Below are 16,132 nucleotides of genomic sequence, written 5' to 3'. Positions count from 1 at the left end.
TGTATTTTTAGTAAAATGAATTCACGTAAAGAACGTTAATTTCTTCAGTTGCTTGCTGAAATTGAAAATTAAGAAAACTTGCTTTTGATCTATGTATATTATTTTTACTTTTGTTTTATTAAATTAATAAAAAAAATTGGTTTACGAGACTTTCTATAATAAGTGAGTACAACCCATTTTATATTCATACATGTTGACATTCATTCTTCCTCGAAATAAGTCGAACTTATGTAGGTGAGGGCGACCCTCATACGCGTGCAACCACGTCACAATAGAAGACGCGTGTAACGGCGGGTTAATGTGTACATAAATGTACAATTCTAAGTTACTGATTAGTATGTGAGTGTTTTGATGACTGATAATTTGATCTAAGTTGTTAAATACAGGTGAACCCAACAAAAATAAAGAAAGATGGCATGTTTCGTTTGGCTAAAAAAGGTTGTTATGTGTGAATGAGAATGAGACTAAAAACACTAGATGAGACTGATAACCCAAGAAAATCAACTTCATACTGCCTGAAAATAAATGGATGAATAAGGAAGAAGAGTGGAGGATCAGGGTGGTAGGATATGGAGATAATCAATAACGTAGAAGATATAACGGATAGTGTGGTGATATGTCGAAAGTACTGTAGAAGTGAAATATTAAGAATGCTGAAAGATGAAATCTGAACAAGATGTATTAACCTTTAACTACCCGCGCATCAAGTTATAAGATAACTACACGCGTGGCGTACTTTATACGCCACAAGAAAATACACTTAAAAAGAGCGGATTTGTTTACTGTTTTTTGAAAAAATACACTTAGTTGTTTGTTATAAACCTTATTCGGCATCATAGTGCAGTCACTGAAGGTTTTCACCTCCGATTTCGTTGAACCTCCATCGATTTTCATGAAACTTGGTGAGTAATTAGAGGATACCTCAAGGAACAAAGGTGACATTATGCCAATTTGCGCTTTTACCCTGGGGGTGGATGCCACCCCTTCTCGGGGTGAAAATTATTTTATTAAAAATAATACCACAAGTCGATAGAGGGACAAATTATAAACAAAATTTTTTATATAAAGTTATTAAAATAAATCAACACTTTTTGAGTTATTAAAAACCAAAAATTTTATTTTTTCGAAAAAAAATGCATGTTTTAAATCGGTTTTTTACGTATAAATCAAAAACTATAAGCTTTTACAAAAAAGATATTATTACTGAAATTGAAGGAAATCTAAAATTGAATACATTTCTCACATAAATAACTAAACTAATGCAAGTTCAAAGTGAGTTATTGGCAATTGAATGTGTATTTTTTTCGACGAGTACTCAAATCTAAGTATTCAAGCTTAAATAACAGGAAAACGATGCAATGTATAAAATATTCCTGCTAAACATTTGCCAAAGTACTTCGGAATACCTATCAAATGAGCTTCAGAATAAGATAACAGCGTTAAAATTGAGCAAGTTATAATGAAAATAAAAGAACCGTTTCGAATTCTTTAGGAAAAAGTGAAAAATAAAACATACGCCATTTCCACAAAAATTAAAATTTATAGTAATCCTTACAAGAGCTTCTTTTGTATTAGCATAAGTAATGTTTTCGATAATTTTGACCGGTTTAAAATACATATTTTTGAAAAAAGATATAATATAAAAAAATCATAATTTTTAAAATTATTGTAGTTCCCATATTCTTTTGATAATAACTCCATAAATACTCAATATACGTAAAAAATTATATATAACCAAATTTTAGCTTTTCCTGTGTCAAATATTTTACCTGTATTACTATTTCTATAGGGTAAAAAATAACCGAGATAGAAACGTTTAAATCTTAAATTTTGCTGTGGGAACCATGCAACCGGGGTCATTTAACCTTTTATTTTTAAAAAAGTAAGGGGTTTAAAAGATTAGGTGTAACGTGATTAAAAAGCACTTGGAATTAAATTTCAAACAATTTTTAGATGAACCTGATGTCGTAAACACGAAAGGAGTTATTAAAAGAAAACAATAACATTTTTTGGAAACATTTTTAAAAGATATATTTTGAAAAAATTTTGGAGCATAAATTTTAACGCTATCAACAATGTTCGGGGGCTCATTTAATAGATATTTTTAAGTACTTTGACAAATGTTTAATAAGTTTATGTTATAAAATGCATCAATTTCCCGTTATTTCAGCTTGAATACTTATGAGTTTTTTACTTACCGAAAAATATATATATTCAATTACCTATAACTCACTTTTAGTTAACATTAAAAGGTATTTGTAGTAAGAGGTTTATTTCGTTTTTTATTAGCTTCAATTTTGATGATAATAACTGTTTTGTGAAAACTTACACTTTTTGAGTTATTGATGAAAAATTGGTTAAAAACATGCATTTTTTTCAAGAAAAATTAAAATCTTTGATCTTTAATAACTCAAAAAGTTTTGATTTATTTTAATAACTTTGTATAACAAATTTTGCTTGAAATTTATCCCTCTATCGAATTATGGGGCTATTTTTAATAAAATAATTTTCACCCCTGAGAAGGGGTGGCATCCACCCCCAGGGTAAAAGCGCAAGTTGGCACCATGTCACCTTTATTCCTTGAGATATCCTCTAACCAGTCACCAATTTTCATGCAAATCAATGGAGGTTCAACGAAATCGGAGGTAATAGCTCATATCCACTTTCAGTGACTCCACTATCAGTGAATACTTGGAGTTCCTTCTCTGTAAGTCAATTGGGATTTATAGCTGGAATCATGGAATAACTGGATTCCATGATAAATAAAATTACTAATAATTTTTTTTTGAAATGTGATTTTTTACAGGAGAAAAAGTATTGTTTATAAAGAAAATACTATATTGTACAACAAGAGAGGAAAAAGACATATTTCTCACGAGCGCAGAAGTTTGTTGGCACGAGGCGAGTGCCGCAAATCAAGCGAGGGAGAAATATGTCATTTTTTCACGTATTGTACACTATACTTTTTCTATGGATGCGTATTAGTCAAGCGTTCAGACTTCAAAATTAAATAATTTAGTTGCTTTTAGGTATATTATATGCCTAAATTGTAATAAAGTACATATACATATTCACATAATACCTATACACTTTATTTATTTAAAATTATAATTCACAGTTATATTCGAAAACTTTTAAAAGGTAATTTTTGGTAAGTTCAACACATTTTGTTTAACAAAAATAATTATTGTGTTTGTATTGTGCATGTTACCATCGAAACGGCGATCATGTAGATGAAAAACCGGTAATGGCCGACTTTTCTCACTGCAATGGCCGACTTTTCTCACTGCGTGAGAAATGTTTGATTTTGAATGTATTTAAGTAGTGAGAAAAGTGGCACATTGTATAGCATCCATAGGAAAATATATTTTGTGCCCTAATGACTAAAAAACAATTGAAATATATACTTATTTTACTACTTGTATTAATATAATCGTGGCGTATATTGTCCACCACCGGAAACAACAAATAATAAACTGTAAATTACGATCTTCCCAGAACGCCGATTATAACAAAACTAAAACCAAATTGTAAAGCACATTCCAGTGATAAATTACAGAGATTAGCAAGGTCAAAAATTAAAGTTTTAAATATATTTGCAGTAGAATTATTATATCTGGCGTACAAAATACGCCAGCGCGTGTAGTTAAAGGTTAAGAGTATGAAGTAGAATGTTGCTTATCAAAAATTTGTGTTGGAATAGAAAAGTAGATCATAGTCACAGATGATAATACAAAGAAGATGAGAGGATGTAAATGATATGGGTTATGAAAGAAGTTGTCGATGTAAGGGGTTGCAAATCTCAATTAAAAGAAACATGGCGATTACCATAATTCAGACTTCTGGCTTCTCTTTAACTATTCGTCGAAAATAAAAACTTCTTGCTATTGGCAGCATCATGTAATTAAAAGTTGGAATTTATTATATTTGTGAGTGTATGTGTGTGTGTCCTTACTGCATACAACGCTGACTGTGGAGTATAAATAATATGCTCTGGTGCTAAAAATCTTTAGAGCTAGTAACTTTCTTAGACAAATTCTATAACTCTCGTTGAAAGATTTAATCTACCAGTTTTGAGAGTAACGCAGGATTATCAACTTGAGTGCTTTAACTTGACTTTCGGATCACAAAGCACCAGTTTCGCTTATAGCAAATAGTCCACTTAACACATTATCTATTTAGTTTCTTAACCCAAACACACCTTGTATACCCCATTTAAAATTTCAAATTGGTTTACGCTTTGCAGAATTGAAACTAACAAAGTAGGAGAAAAGTAAAAGTTAAAAATGGCGATGATCCTGAAACACGTGAAAGAAACTATTATTATTTTTTTTTCATCTGCTGGTTTATAGGGGAACTGCGGGTATTACCGCCCAGCGGCAAATACCGCCCACTCTATAAAATATCTTAAATATAGAGAAATAGTAACTTTGGCAACATCGAAATGACGCCACGATACTACTGAGAGAACCGTGCAACAAGGTCGCCGGCCATAAGCATATTTAGTTGTTTCAGAGAAGTCAACGTGTTTTGTGTGGTGCCACTATAATTTTTAGGAGCTCGAAAATAATTTGTGAGTAACTTATTTTTATACTTAATTTATTGATCTTTTTTATTAATTAGTAACCGGTCCTCTTATATATATGAATCGAAACAGTTTCTTTCAATATTTTGAGAAATAACGATTAACAATTGTTTTGTTTGAAATATGGCGATGGCGGGTAATTTCGCCCAACTTGGGCGGCATTACCCTCCAGTGGGCGGTATTATACATTGATTTATATATTTTTAATTTAGGGTAAAGAATGCCAAAGACAATGATGAATTCGCGGAAAAAGGCAACATGGAGCGCAGAACAGCTTCAGGAAGCTATAAATGCAGTTAGAAGCGGAAAGGGGAAAAGGCAAAGTGCAAGAGAGTTTGGTAATATATGATCTTTATTTTTTAATCCATTTTCTAATGTTCTTTTTTCAGGTATCCCATATTCTACATTAAAAGATAGGTTAAATACAAACAATGCTTGTGCAGCACAACTAGGTCGTCATCCTATATTTTCCACTGAACAAGAAAAGCGAGTGGCTGATCGCTGCATCTATTTGGCAAAGATGTTCTATGGTCTAACGGCCACTGATTTAAGAAAAATCGTCTACGAGTTTGCGGTTAAAAATAATATCAAACACTGCTTCAACGATGACAAAAAAATGGCCGGTAAAGACTGGCTTCAAGCTTTCTTAAAACGGCATCCAAATCTTAGTTTGAGGAAACCCGAGGCAACCAGTTTAGGGAGAATTTCGGGTTTTAATGCTGAAAGTGTAGGCCTTTTTTTCAAAAATTTAAATATAGTTTTAACAAAATATAACTTTCAAGCCTGCCGCATATTTAATGTTGACGAGACAGGCATTACCACGGTGCAGGTTCCATCCAAAATTGTAGCTCCAAAAGGTGTCAAACAACTGGGAAAAGCTGTAAGTTGGGAGAGAGGTCGAAAGATAACTCTGTGATGCTCAGTAAGTGCATCAGGAATATATATACCTCCGATGTTTATTTATCCTAGAATCCGAATGTCGGAACAGCTTAAACGCAATGGACCGGTAGGTGCCATATATGAATGCTCGGCCAAAGGCTGGATGACTGTAGAATTATTCTTGATTTGGCTTAAACATTTTAATAAACACGCATCTACTTCGAACGACAACCCAGCATTGCTGTTGCTAGATAATCACAGCAGTCATTGTTCTTTAGCTGCTTATGAATTTTGCCGTGAAAATGGGATCATTATGTTATCGTTTCCGCCCCACACGTCCAATAAGCTACAGCCACTAGATTTGACATTTTTTGGGCCGCTAAACTCTGCCTATTCAAATGAATGTTCACTCTATATGAGACGAAATGTTCACAAAAAATAACACCATTTGATGTATCTGAAATTTTGAATCGAGCATTCGTTCGTGTAGCTACCATGGAAAAAGGCTTTGAAATAAGCGGTATTGTTCCATATAGACCAAATATTTTCACGGACGAAGATTTTTTGCCTTCTACCCTTTCTAATATTCCCGCTGTTGAACTACAACTTCCTGAAACTGAACTTACTCCCTGTACCTCTGAAACAAATCGAGTGCCTTCAAAAGATGTAGTCTTGGAAACAAATGAACCTAATGTTATTCCAAGTACATCAAAAGCCAACGAAGCTCATGCAGATGTCACTCCTTCAACATCAAAATCAGGAATTACAAATGAAAGACAAGGAGATATATCGATTGAAGAAATGACACCGTTGTGTGTCATAACTGAAAATAAATTAAAAAAGAGGGGTAGAAAATTAGGCATTTCAAAGATTTTGACGGCAACTCCAGAAAAAATAGAACTACAGCAAAAAGAAAATAGAAAAATACAAAAGAAAGAAAAGCAAAAACTTTCAAAAAATGTAAAACACGTTAATAAAAAAATTAAACGTGTTACGAGGAAAGTCTTCGATGATAGTTCTTCAAGCGGTTCATCCCTACACGATGAAATGGAGATTTGCAATGACCACAGTTCCGATGATCCCAGCAGCGACGTAGAAGAAGAGTGCATCTATTGTGGCGAATATGGAAAATCGGAAATGTGGTACAGATGCGGAGTTTGCCATAAATGGGCGCATAAAGAATGTAGTGGTTACGATAATCACAAAAGTTTTATATGCGATTATTGCAAATAGAGTGTAGTTTGAAATGTTTTTTTACTTAAGTATTTTTTTGAATGTTTTTTTATATAAAAAATATATAGATGTTGTTTGTGCGTAAATAATTATTTTGTGTTTGATTTTTATACAATGTAAACCCTGGGCGGTATTATACCATCAGTGGGCGCTATTACCCGCATAGTCTGATAATTCCGCCCAAGTGTAGGTTTGTGAAAATAAATGTCATACTTCGCAAAATAAAATAAATGAATACTTTAAGGCTTAAATAATTAGAAGTAGATAAAATGACTATATTTTGACAGTTGACAGTTTTTATCAAGACCTGTAGTTTTTGAATAATTCAGTAAATTGCTTAAGTGGGCGGCAATACCCGCACTTCCCCTATCATCTGTTACCAAGAACTATGGGGTGATTATTGTACCAATGTATTCATTCAAAATCTATTATTATAAATATATAACTTACCACAGGAGTATAAACGTTCAAATAAAGACAATCTTCAGTTTTCTCTAGGTTTGGATAATAATTTCCTTGATAGCATACTTTTGTATTCTTTGTTGTATTTAAAACACCTTTCCAGTTTTTGGGTTCTTGAGGTAACTAGAATTATTATTATTATTAATAATATTTTAGTTTGTTAAATTATGACAAATAGGCCTGGACCCCGCGTACCAAAAAAAATTATTAATAGCAAGCTGAAAATTTGTTCATGGATTAACGGTGTCTGGTCGGACAAACTTTGCTAAAGGGGAACACTTGAACAGGGAAAGTTTTAATTGTGGAACAGGGAACAGGTTACAGGTTTCGAACGTCAGACTACCAAAACGTCCCATGTATTTCAAATTTAAACTTCCAATCAGAGATGGGCATCGACACGTCGACTTTAATTGTCGACACAGACGTGTCGACAATGTCGAGAACGTGTCAACAATGTCGACAATGTCGACAATGTCAGCAACGTGTCCATAATGGAAAAAAGTGAGGTTATGTTATGAAATTATTCAGTTGTAAACTTTGAATGTGATCTGATCTGATCAGAATCAAAATGAGTGGCAGAAAACTGAATAAAAACTATGATATATTATCATTCAAAGTATTAAAGATAGAAGGAAAGCACGCGGCTAAATGTTGTGTATGTGGAAATGTGATAAAAAATACAGCTGCAGCAAGATTGCAAAGTCACAGGTAAGAAGAAATATTTTAATTAATTTTAGCTGGATAGCTATAGAGATTTATTCTCTGAAATTGATATTTGTATCGGCTGATAACTAACCCCGTCCCGTACTTTCATTTTAAGAAACGTCTGCAAGTTAGATCGTGGCAATGGTAATCAATCCAATAATGAAATGTCGCATGTTTCGATATACGAAAATACTGGCTCAGACACAGGTTTTACACCTACAGTTAATCCACAAGTGAGTATATAGGACGTATGTTCTACTACATATTTAGCAGGGGCGGATCTAGAAAAAATTTTGGGGGGAACTTTTTGAAATTACATTTATCTATAATATAAAAATGAATCGTAAAATGTGTTCGGAGCCGCATAACTCAACAACGCATGGATCACCATTTCGGTAGTAGTATATTGGAGAAAACATGGCGTCAAAAACCGTATAGCCATCTAACGGCAAGAAGTGAAAATAACGCACTATATATTATTGTAGATTTCTTGATTACTATTTAATTCGAATTCGGAAGGGGACATAAATTGCATCATTTTTCACCCCAGAATTTGTATTCTGAGGTTTTCACGTTGTTGCATCTCTATATACAGGGTGTCCCATTTAAAAAACACCAAGTTTAGTATTTTACGGCAAAAAACGGATTGGCCTATTGAATTAAGTACAAAACGCTGTATCTATGCCAACTTCTGTATACAGGGTGTCCGTAGATCCGCCCTTCATATTTAGTCACCTTAGAGTTTCTTTTTATTTTGAATTTTAGAATACAACGAACGGTAGTTACGAAGTTATGGAAGATGGTTCGCTAGCTATTGTGACTGGAACTTCACCTGAAAACATGCTAGATGGAATTATAGAAAATTTATTAGATACCGATGCCGCCTTATTGGAATTGGAAGAAAACAATGGTGTAGCAATTCAAGGCACTCATAGTATTGTTGAAAATATGATGTTATCAACTACTGATACTGAGAGTAGTAATTTGACTAACTTAAGTACTCCAACTTCCTCCAGCACAAGCTACACAAGCACGAATAAAAGAAATTTATTCGCTACATCTCAAGCTAGACCAGCCAAAAAATCAAAGAAAATCACCGACTATATGGACATATTACAAGAGTATGAAGAGGAGAAGATAAGCACTGCACTAGCCAAATTTATATTCGGCTGTAACTTACCATTTACTGTGGTAGAATCACCTCTCTTTAAAAATTTTATACAAATGATCCGTCCTGCTTATTTAGACAAAATTCCTGGCCGGAAACACTGAGATTCAACACTGTTTCACTAATTATTATACTATAATTATTATAATAAAGAGTTAGTAAAATTTAAAAAAAAGTAAACGAAATGTTAGGAAACAAGGTAAGGTTTCAATGTACCTACTGAGATATGTTTGTTTGTGGTTTTGAATCTTACCTCGTTTACTGACGTTTAGGTTTACGTTTCTTTTTAATTTTTTTAAACCTTTCTGTAAATGTTACGAGTTTACGAGTAACGATAGAAAATTAAAAATCTATGAAAATTTGTTTTGCTGGTTTTTTCTGGTTTTGCATCTATATGGTAATATTTTAGATTCATTACATTGCATTACTCTATCATGAGGTTTGCACATAATAAATTGTCTCTATATGAATCTATTTAAAATTCATTTACACTTGAAAAACCTGCAATCAAACAATTATGGAATATCCTATGAATTTGACAATCGCAAGTTAATAGTGAGGTTAAAAGTTTGAGATTATTTGGTCTCTTTGCAACTTGTTGAAACATTAATGCATACTTTTTCAATAAGTCAGCGCAGCCAGATTAACCTAAAATTTCAAATTAGTGCGCACGGAACGTCATTCTGATCGTTTGCTAATTGTCGACATACTCGACATTGTCGACATTGGCAACAACTTTAAATCACTCGACATCGACATGATTGTCGACATGTCGACAATCGAATTGTCGACATGACATTATCGACACCGCCCATCCCTGCTTCCAATTGATTTGTTACTCTTTCATTAAACTCTCATTCAAAAATAAGACTGCTATTTACCACTAATATAATCCCTGTCCTTGGACATGTTCTACGTGTCGGACTTATTATAATGGCAACTTATTTATCGGACAAACATTGTTTCATATTTTATATTAAGTTTGCTATTGGATAAACTTAAAAACAACCTGCTGGTTTTCGCAATCATAAACTTGTCTGTATCACACGTTCCACAATAACTAAAACTTCCCCTGTTCCAGTATTCCAATACATCAAAGTTTGTCCGACCAGACACCGGTAAGCCATTAACAAACTTTCAGCTTCCTATTAATCAACTTTTTTTGGTACGCGGGATAGAGACTTAAAATAGAAATTATCTAGTACATGTCCGTCACTATTATTAATCTTTAAACTTATTAAGATTGAGGATGATACTGATGATATTACTACATAAAACCTAATTGTTTATCTTACCTTGAATCGATTTTTGCCAATAGGGGGCGCAGCAAATGGGATTTCCTGAAAAGCGTAATAATCCGTACCTTCAGCACTTTGTAAGATATGCCCTTGTATCTTTCCGTTGGATATTTCAACTATCGTTCCATCATTTTCCTGAAATATGTTACATTTGATATCAAAATATTGAGCTGAGAAGTTTGACCATGAACTATTATAATGCTTGCACAAAAATTTTAAAAGAAAAGAAATTAAAATTTCTTTTCTTTTCTTTTAAAAGATTCACACGTGTAGATGAGGCTTTTACAAAACATGTTTTATGGACCCGCAGTTAGAGTGTACATAACCTCAATTTTTTTTTTTATTTTTTTAAAACTTTTTTTGGAGATGTCTGTAGGTCTAATTTTTCTTGAGTATTATGTATTTCATCAAAGACTATTTCTCTGATTTTTTCAGGTTTTTCCGTCAGGTGCGCCATCAAAAAAACCCGAAAACTGTTTTTAAGAGGTTTTTGAGAATTTTCTCCATTTTATAGACTTCAAAATAGATCAACTCAAGGTTTTGTTAATAGATTATGTATAATTTGAAGTAACTGAGTATTTAATGATAATAAAAAAATTAGGCGAAACACCTTTAAACCCCCCACAAACCATGTTTTTTCAAATTTTGTAAGGGTTTTTGCGGGTTTAATGATATTTTTTGAGATCGATACAACCTGAATATTGTTTTTCATTTTTTTACGTTATATGTGATTAAAAAATAATACTCGTCGTATTTTTAGCCCACCACCCCCTCCCCCTGCCCCCACAGTCAAAATCGTTAATTTTTCATTTTGTTTTTTGCTTAAGGTGAAACAGTAGCGATCAACAGGTAGCGAAAACACGTTCCAAGATTGCGGATGTAATTTTGAATATTTTTTCGAGATATTTGGCACACGTATTCGTAATATAATAAAGAATGGCGGTACAGAGCCCAATTTGAAAAATATATTAATATGTGGAAATTACTCTGTAATTAAATACAATATTAAAAAAAGAGCCTGTACCGCCATTAAGAAGAACAAAAAAATACACTTTCTTTAAATAAACTTTTTTATCCGATGCCTAGATTTTGTGTCATTTTGGAACTACTAATGAAATAAAAAATTTTAGTAGTTCCAAAATGACACAAAATCTAGGCATCGGATAAAAAAGTTTATAGGAAGAAAGTGTATTTTTCTGTTCTTCTTAATGGCGGTACAGGTTCGTTTTTTTAATATTGTATTTAATTACAGAGTAATTTCCACATATTAATATATTTTTCAAATTGGGCTCTGCACCGCCATTCTTTATTATATTACGAATATGTGTGCCAAATATCTCGAAAAAATATTCAAAATTACAGCCGCAATCTTGGAACGCGTTTTTGCTACCTGTTGATCGCTACTGTTTCCTCTTAATTAAGTTGCAATTAATTTAAAAAATTTATGATGCTTCTACAAAACATGCCTATTTTTTATGGACCCATAGGTCGAGTGTACATAATCTCAAAGTTTCTATTTTATTTTTTTAAGACGTATGTTTGACTTTCAATTGACATTTTTTAAAACGTCCAATGAATGGTACATATCTCTCGCGGTACATTGTTACTAATTAAAAATAACAGCTTAGTGATCAAATAATGACAAAAAATTCTTCAGGATGTTTTAGACGGGGCTATAAACTTTGATTTGGTCAGTTCCTGACTTGCATGATAATAATTTTTAATCGCGTTATAAAGCCTTGAAAATGGCCATTTTCGCGATTTTCAAATTTTAAATCGCGTATAACTCGACAAAATAGCCAATTTTAGAGAAAAATCACGACAGATCTTTTTTTGCTCAAAATGATCCAGAGAATGTAAAACAAATTTGTCCGAAGTGAAAAAAAAAATGATATTTTGGAGTTGTTTAAAAATTGTTTGAATAATTTTCCGACCGCGGTACTGCCTGGCACCCTGTGGATTTGTTATAAGGACCTCTTTTTGAGTAAATTGTGTAAAAAACCGAATCGGAATAATTTACCCAACGGGGGTGAGCATACTGCTTGGACTATTTGCATTATGAGCCAAACGTAGATGGCTTGGAAAACATTAAATGTTGTAGTTGCGCAAACGGCAACATATCCATAAGCTGTTGTTCGCATACTAGTCCAGAAAGCCACTGCGCATCCGCTAGGAAAAATATTCTAATTCGGATTTTTTGCACAATCTTACTCAAAAAGGACTCCTTTTAACAAATTTGCATGTTGCCAGGACCAAAAGGTGGTCAAAAATTTTTTAAACGTTTTTTTTTGTTTTTATCCTAAAATTATTTTTTTACATGTAAAAAAGTTTTTTTAGGTTTTTTGGATCATTCCAAATATAAAAGGTCTTTAGTGACTTTTCTCTAAAAATGATAGCTTTTGACATATCAGCGATTAAAAATTAAAAATTGCGAAATCGGCCATTTTTAACCCTCAAAAACTATGTGAAAAACTGAAAATTTGAATGTTGCCAAGGTAGGTAGATATACTTTAAACATCGATTGATGAAATCCCGAAGAGTTTTTTGCCATACAATATTCAAAACTCCTTTGTTTTTTAATTGCTAATCAAGTGTGCGCGACACTATTTTCCACCGACAGTATGGTGCAAACGAAAGGAATAAATTCGTTATTTCGTAAACCGGCGACTTTAAGAAAAAATCCCGAAATAGGTCGATTTTTATTTTTAAGTTATGATATTGTGGCATATATGGTATACTAGTGACGTCATCCATCTGAACGTGATGACGTAATCGATGATTTTTTTAAATAAGGATAGGGGTCATGTGCTAGTTCATTTAAAAGGTTCTTCAATTGTCTATTCACTAATAAAAACATTTACATAATTATTTATACAAGGTGTCCAAAAAATTTTTATTAAATTAAATTATTTGACAAAAAAAGAAGTAGAAGAACACCCTGTATAAATAATTATGTAAATGTTTACATTACTAAATAGAGAATTGAAGAACTTTTCAAATGAGCTACCACACGACCCCTATTCTCATTTAAAAAAATCATCGATTACGTCATCACGCTCAGACGGATGGCGTCACTAGTATACCATATATGCCACAATATTATATCTTAAAAATAAAAATCGACTTGTTTCGGGATTTTTTCTTAATGTCGCCAGTTTACGAAATAACGAATTTATTCCTTTCATTTGCACCATACTGTCGCATGTCGGTGGAAATAGTGTCGCGCACGCTTGATTAGCAATTAAAAAACAAAGGAGTTTTGAATATTGTATTGCAAAAAACTCTTCGGGATTTCATCAATCGATGTTTAAAGAATATCTACCTACCTTGGCAACATTCAAATTTTCAGTTTTTCACATAGTTTTTGAGGGTTAAAAATGGCCGATTTCGCAATTTTTCAATTTTTAATCGCTTATATATCAAAAACTATCATTTTTAGAGAAAAGTCACTAAAGACCTTTTCTGTTTAGAATGATCCAAAAAACCTAAAGAAACTTTTTTCCATGCAAAAATAATAATTTTAGGAAAAAAACAAAAAAAAACGTTTAAAAAATTTTTGACCACCTTTTGGTCCTGGCAACATGCAAATTTGTTAAAATGAGTCCTTTTTGAGTAAGATTGGGCAAAAAATCCGAATTAGAATATTTTTCCTAGCGGATGCGCAGTGGCTTTCTGAACTATACGGCTGCCGCTGCCTGCCTTAATATAATATTTATCGCATGGAAAATATTTTATAATTATCATCAAGTCAGCAGGATATCTTATAAAACTCTTTGACAACACAGATGTTATACCTGCAATAGACGAAGACAGCGATGACTAAGAACTGTAAAGTGTAATACTTCCTTTATTCTTTTTATGGTGTTCTATGTGGCAGTAAACGTGAAGGAAAATCCCATTATAGGCAGATATAATATAGGTTACGTAGATGGTACAAGCACATGTTTGAGTAATTAGAATATGTTATTGAGAGGTAATATTTGAGTATCTACCTGCCTACTAAATACAAACTCAAAATGTTTTGATTCACAAAACGACAGGAATTATGATACATTAAAATTTAGTTTTCTTACATTGATCATTCCGTTTTATTATTGTTTATGATATCGTACCCAAAAAATATCAAAATGACATAGGTATCTTTATTTTATATAAAAACACTGCCAATACCAATTTGAAATTATTTTCTTAAATGTAGTTTACTTGAGGACAAACTGAGTAACAGATATACAGTGGATCCTCGATAAGTCGGATTAATCGGGACCGCGGCATATCCGGGTTATTGAAAATCCGAGTTAGCCGGAGAATATGGTGAAAATTAATAAACTACTGTATTATTCACAGTATTATATATCTTATAGATAAATTCCACTATAAACTTGTATAAAGTATTGTTTATTTCTTGGTAAAAACTCAGTCAAACTGAAAAAATGTTTGATGAAAATCGGTCCGGGTTAACCGGACTTCCAGGTTTTCGAAGGCCGACTTATCGGGGTTCTACGTACTGAGAAAAAACATGCTGTCAAAATTAAATCAATATGGTAGCCGAGAGGCAAACATAAATATTATTCTATCAATTCTTAATTCGTTTTAGATAATTTTAGTTGCGTTTCTTTGTAACTTTGTTTTGAATAAGGATTAATTTAACATTTTCACAAAAAAAATTAATTTAAAAAGATAATATTCCTTATGTTGTACTTCGAAGTGAGGAATTCGAAGTATTCATGATAAAGTTAAGTTTTATCGGTTACCATTAGTGCTACATTTTAAGAATAAAAATAACTAAATAAGTCATCAACTTAGAGAAAAAAACAACTAAATAAGTTATTATCGGATAGCTAAAAACAATGATTTAATGCTATAAAACGTCCCATAAAAATGCTAAATAGGTATGTCTATATTATTTTCACTTTGAAAACTGTCTAAATACAACTCAGACCCCTTGAGGGAGAGTGGACCTATATTAATATCATTTATTTTGCAAATCTTTTGCTTTTACTTACTAGCAACATTTGCTAGGCGACATTTGAACGGCGTCGTTAAACTTTGTCAAATTCGACTAATTGACAAAAATTTTGATCACTTGTCACCGTGCATCTAACGAAATCGTAAAATTTTACCGCAGACAGACTCACCTGTCTGCTGCACTACTGCAGAATTGATATCATCGACGATCTTGTCGAACGACACCGCAGTACCGTGAGTGGCCAGCTTAAGCATAATTTTTGTTGGTAAAACACAAGGTTCTTAGACATTTACTACGGTTGTCCACTCCGACTAACCAATGAACACTAAGCCCTTATTACGTCACGAGAGTACGCCCTGATTACCATTGATTACGCCCTGATTACGTAATTTAAATCGTAATATGATTAATCGGTATTTTTATGTCTCTGATGTATGGAAAATAGTAAATTATAGAAAACTGTTGGTTTTTGGGTAGTTTGGTACTTAAAATTAATCAAGGCCGGTTGTTTACGTTTATCCCACGGTTATTGCAAGATTTATGGAAATCTAGGACTTCAATCTCCATTATACACTGAATATTTGTCGCTTATACTGAATTTCCATCAATCCTGGATTAACTATTGAATTCATACTGTCCTTAGAGGTCAGCCAGGATTACATAAATTATAATAATTACTGGTAAAATTTATTTTAAGAATTTAAATAATAGGTAATAAATTTGGCCACTTCTGTACCTGGCATTATAAAATTTCATCAACATTAATATTACGTTAATATACAGGGTGTAACAAAAATACAGGTCATAAATGCAATCACATATTCTGGGACCAAAAA

General features: G+C 32.5%; 1 protein-coding gene and 1 long non-coding RNA gene across 6 annotated transcripts in view; one reads left to right on the top strand and one right to left on the bottom strand.

Moving 5' to 3' along the window:
* Positions 1-16,132, bottom strand: part of LOC114328169 (juvenile hormone esterase) — a 256,507-nt gene that overhangs the window by 46,292 nt on the left and 194,083 nt on the right. For 2 of the 5 annotated variants that reach the window (XM_050648167.1, XM_028276955.2), the window contains exons 2-3: positions 10,328-10,465; positions 7,148-7,282 (exon numbers count right to left, since the gene is read on the bottom strand). The exons of the other annotated variants lie outside the window; for them this stretch is intronic. In XM_050648167.1, coding sequence (XP_050504124.1) covers positions 7,148-7,282; positions 10,328-10,465 — 273 coding nt within the window. The remainder of the gene's footprint in view (positions 1-7,147; positions 7,283-10,327; positions 10,466-16,132) is intronic. 5 annotated transcript variants of the gene reach the window in all.
* The window catches only part of LOC126883039 (uncharacterized), a 159,872-nt gene that overhangs the window by 46,324 nt on the left and 97,416 nt on the right, over positions 1-16,132 (top strand). The gene's annotated exons all lie outside the window — the stretch shown is intronic.

Source organism: Diabrotica virgifera, chromosome 1, assembly GCF_917563875.1.
Source record: "Diabrotica virgifera virgifera chromosome 1, PGI_DIABVI_V3a".
Taxonomy (NCBI): Eukaryota; Metazoa; Arthropoda; class Insecta; order Coleoptera; family Chrysomelidae; genus Diabrotica; species Diabrotica virgifera.
The sequence above is the reverse complement of the archived record's forward strand: the minus strand, read 5'-3'. Positions and strand labels throughout refer to the sequence as shown.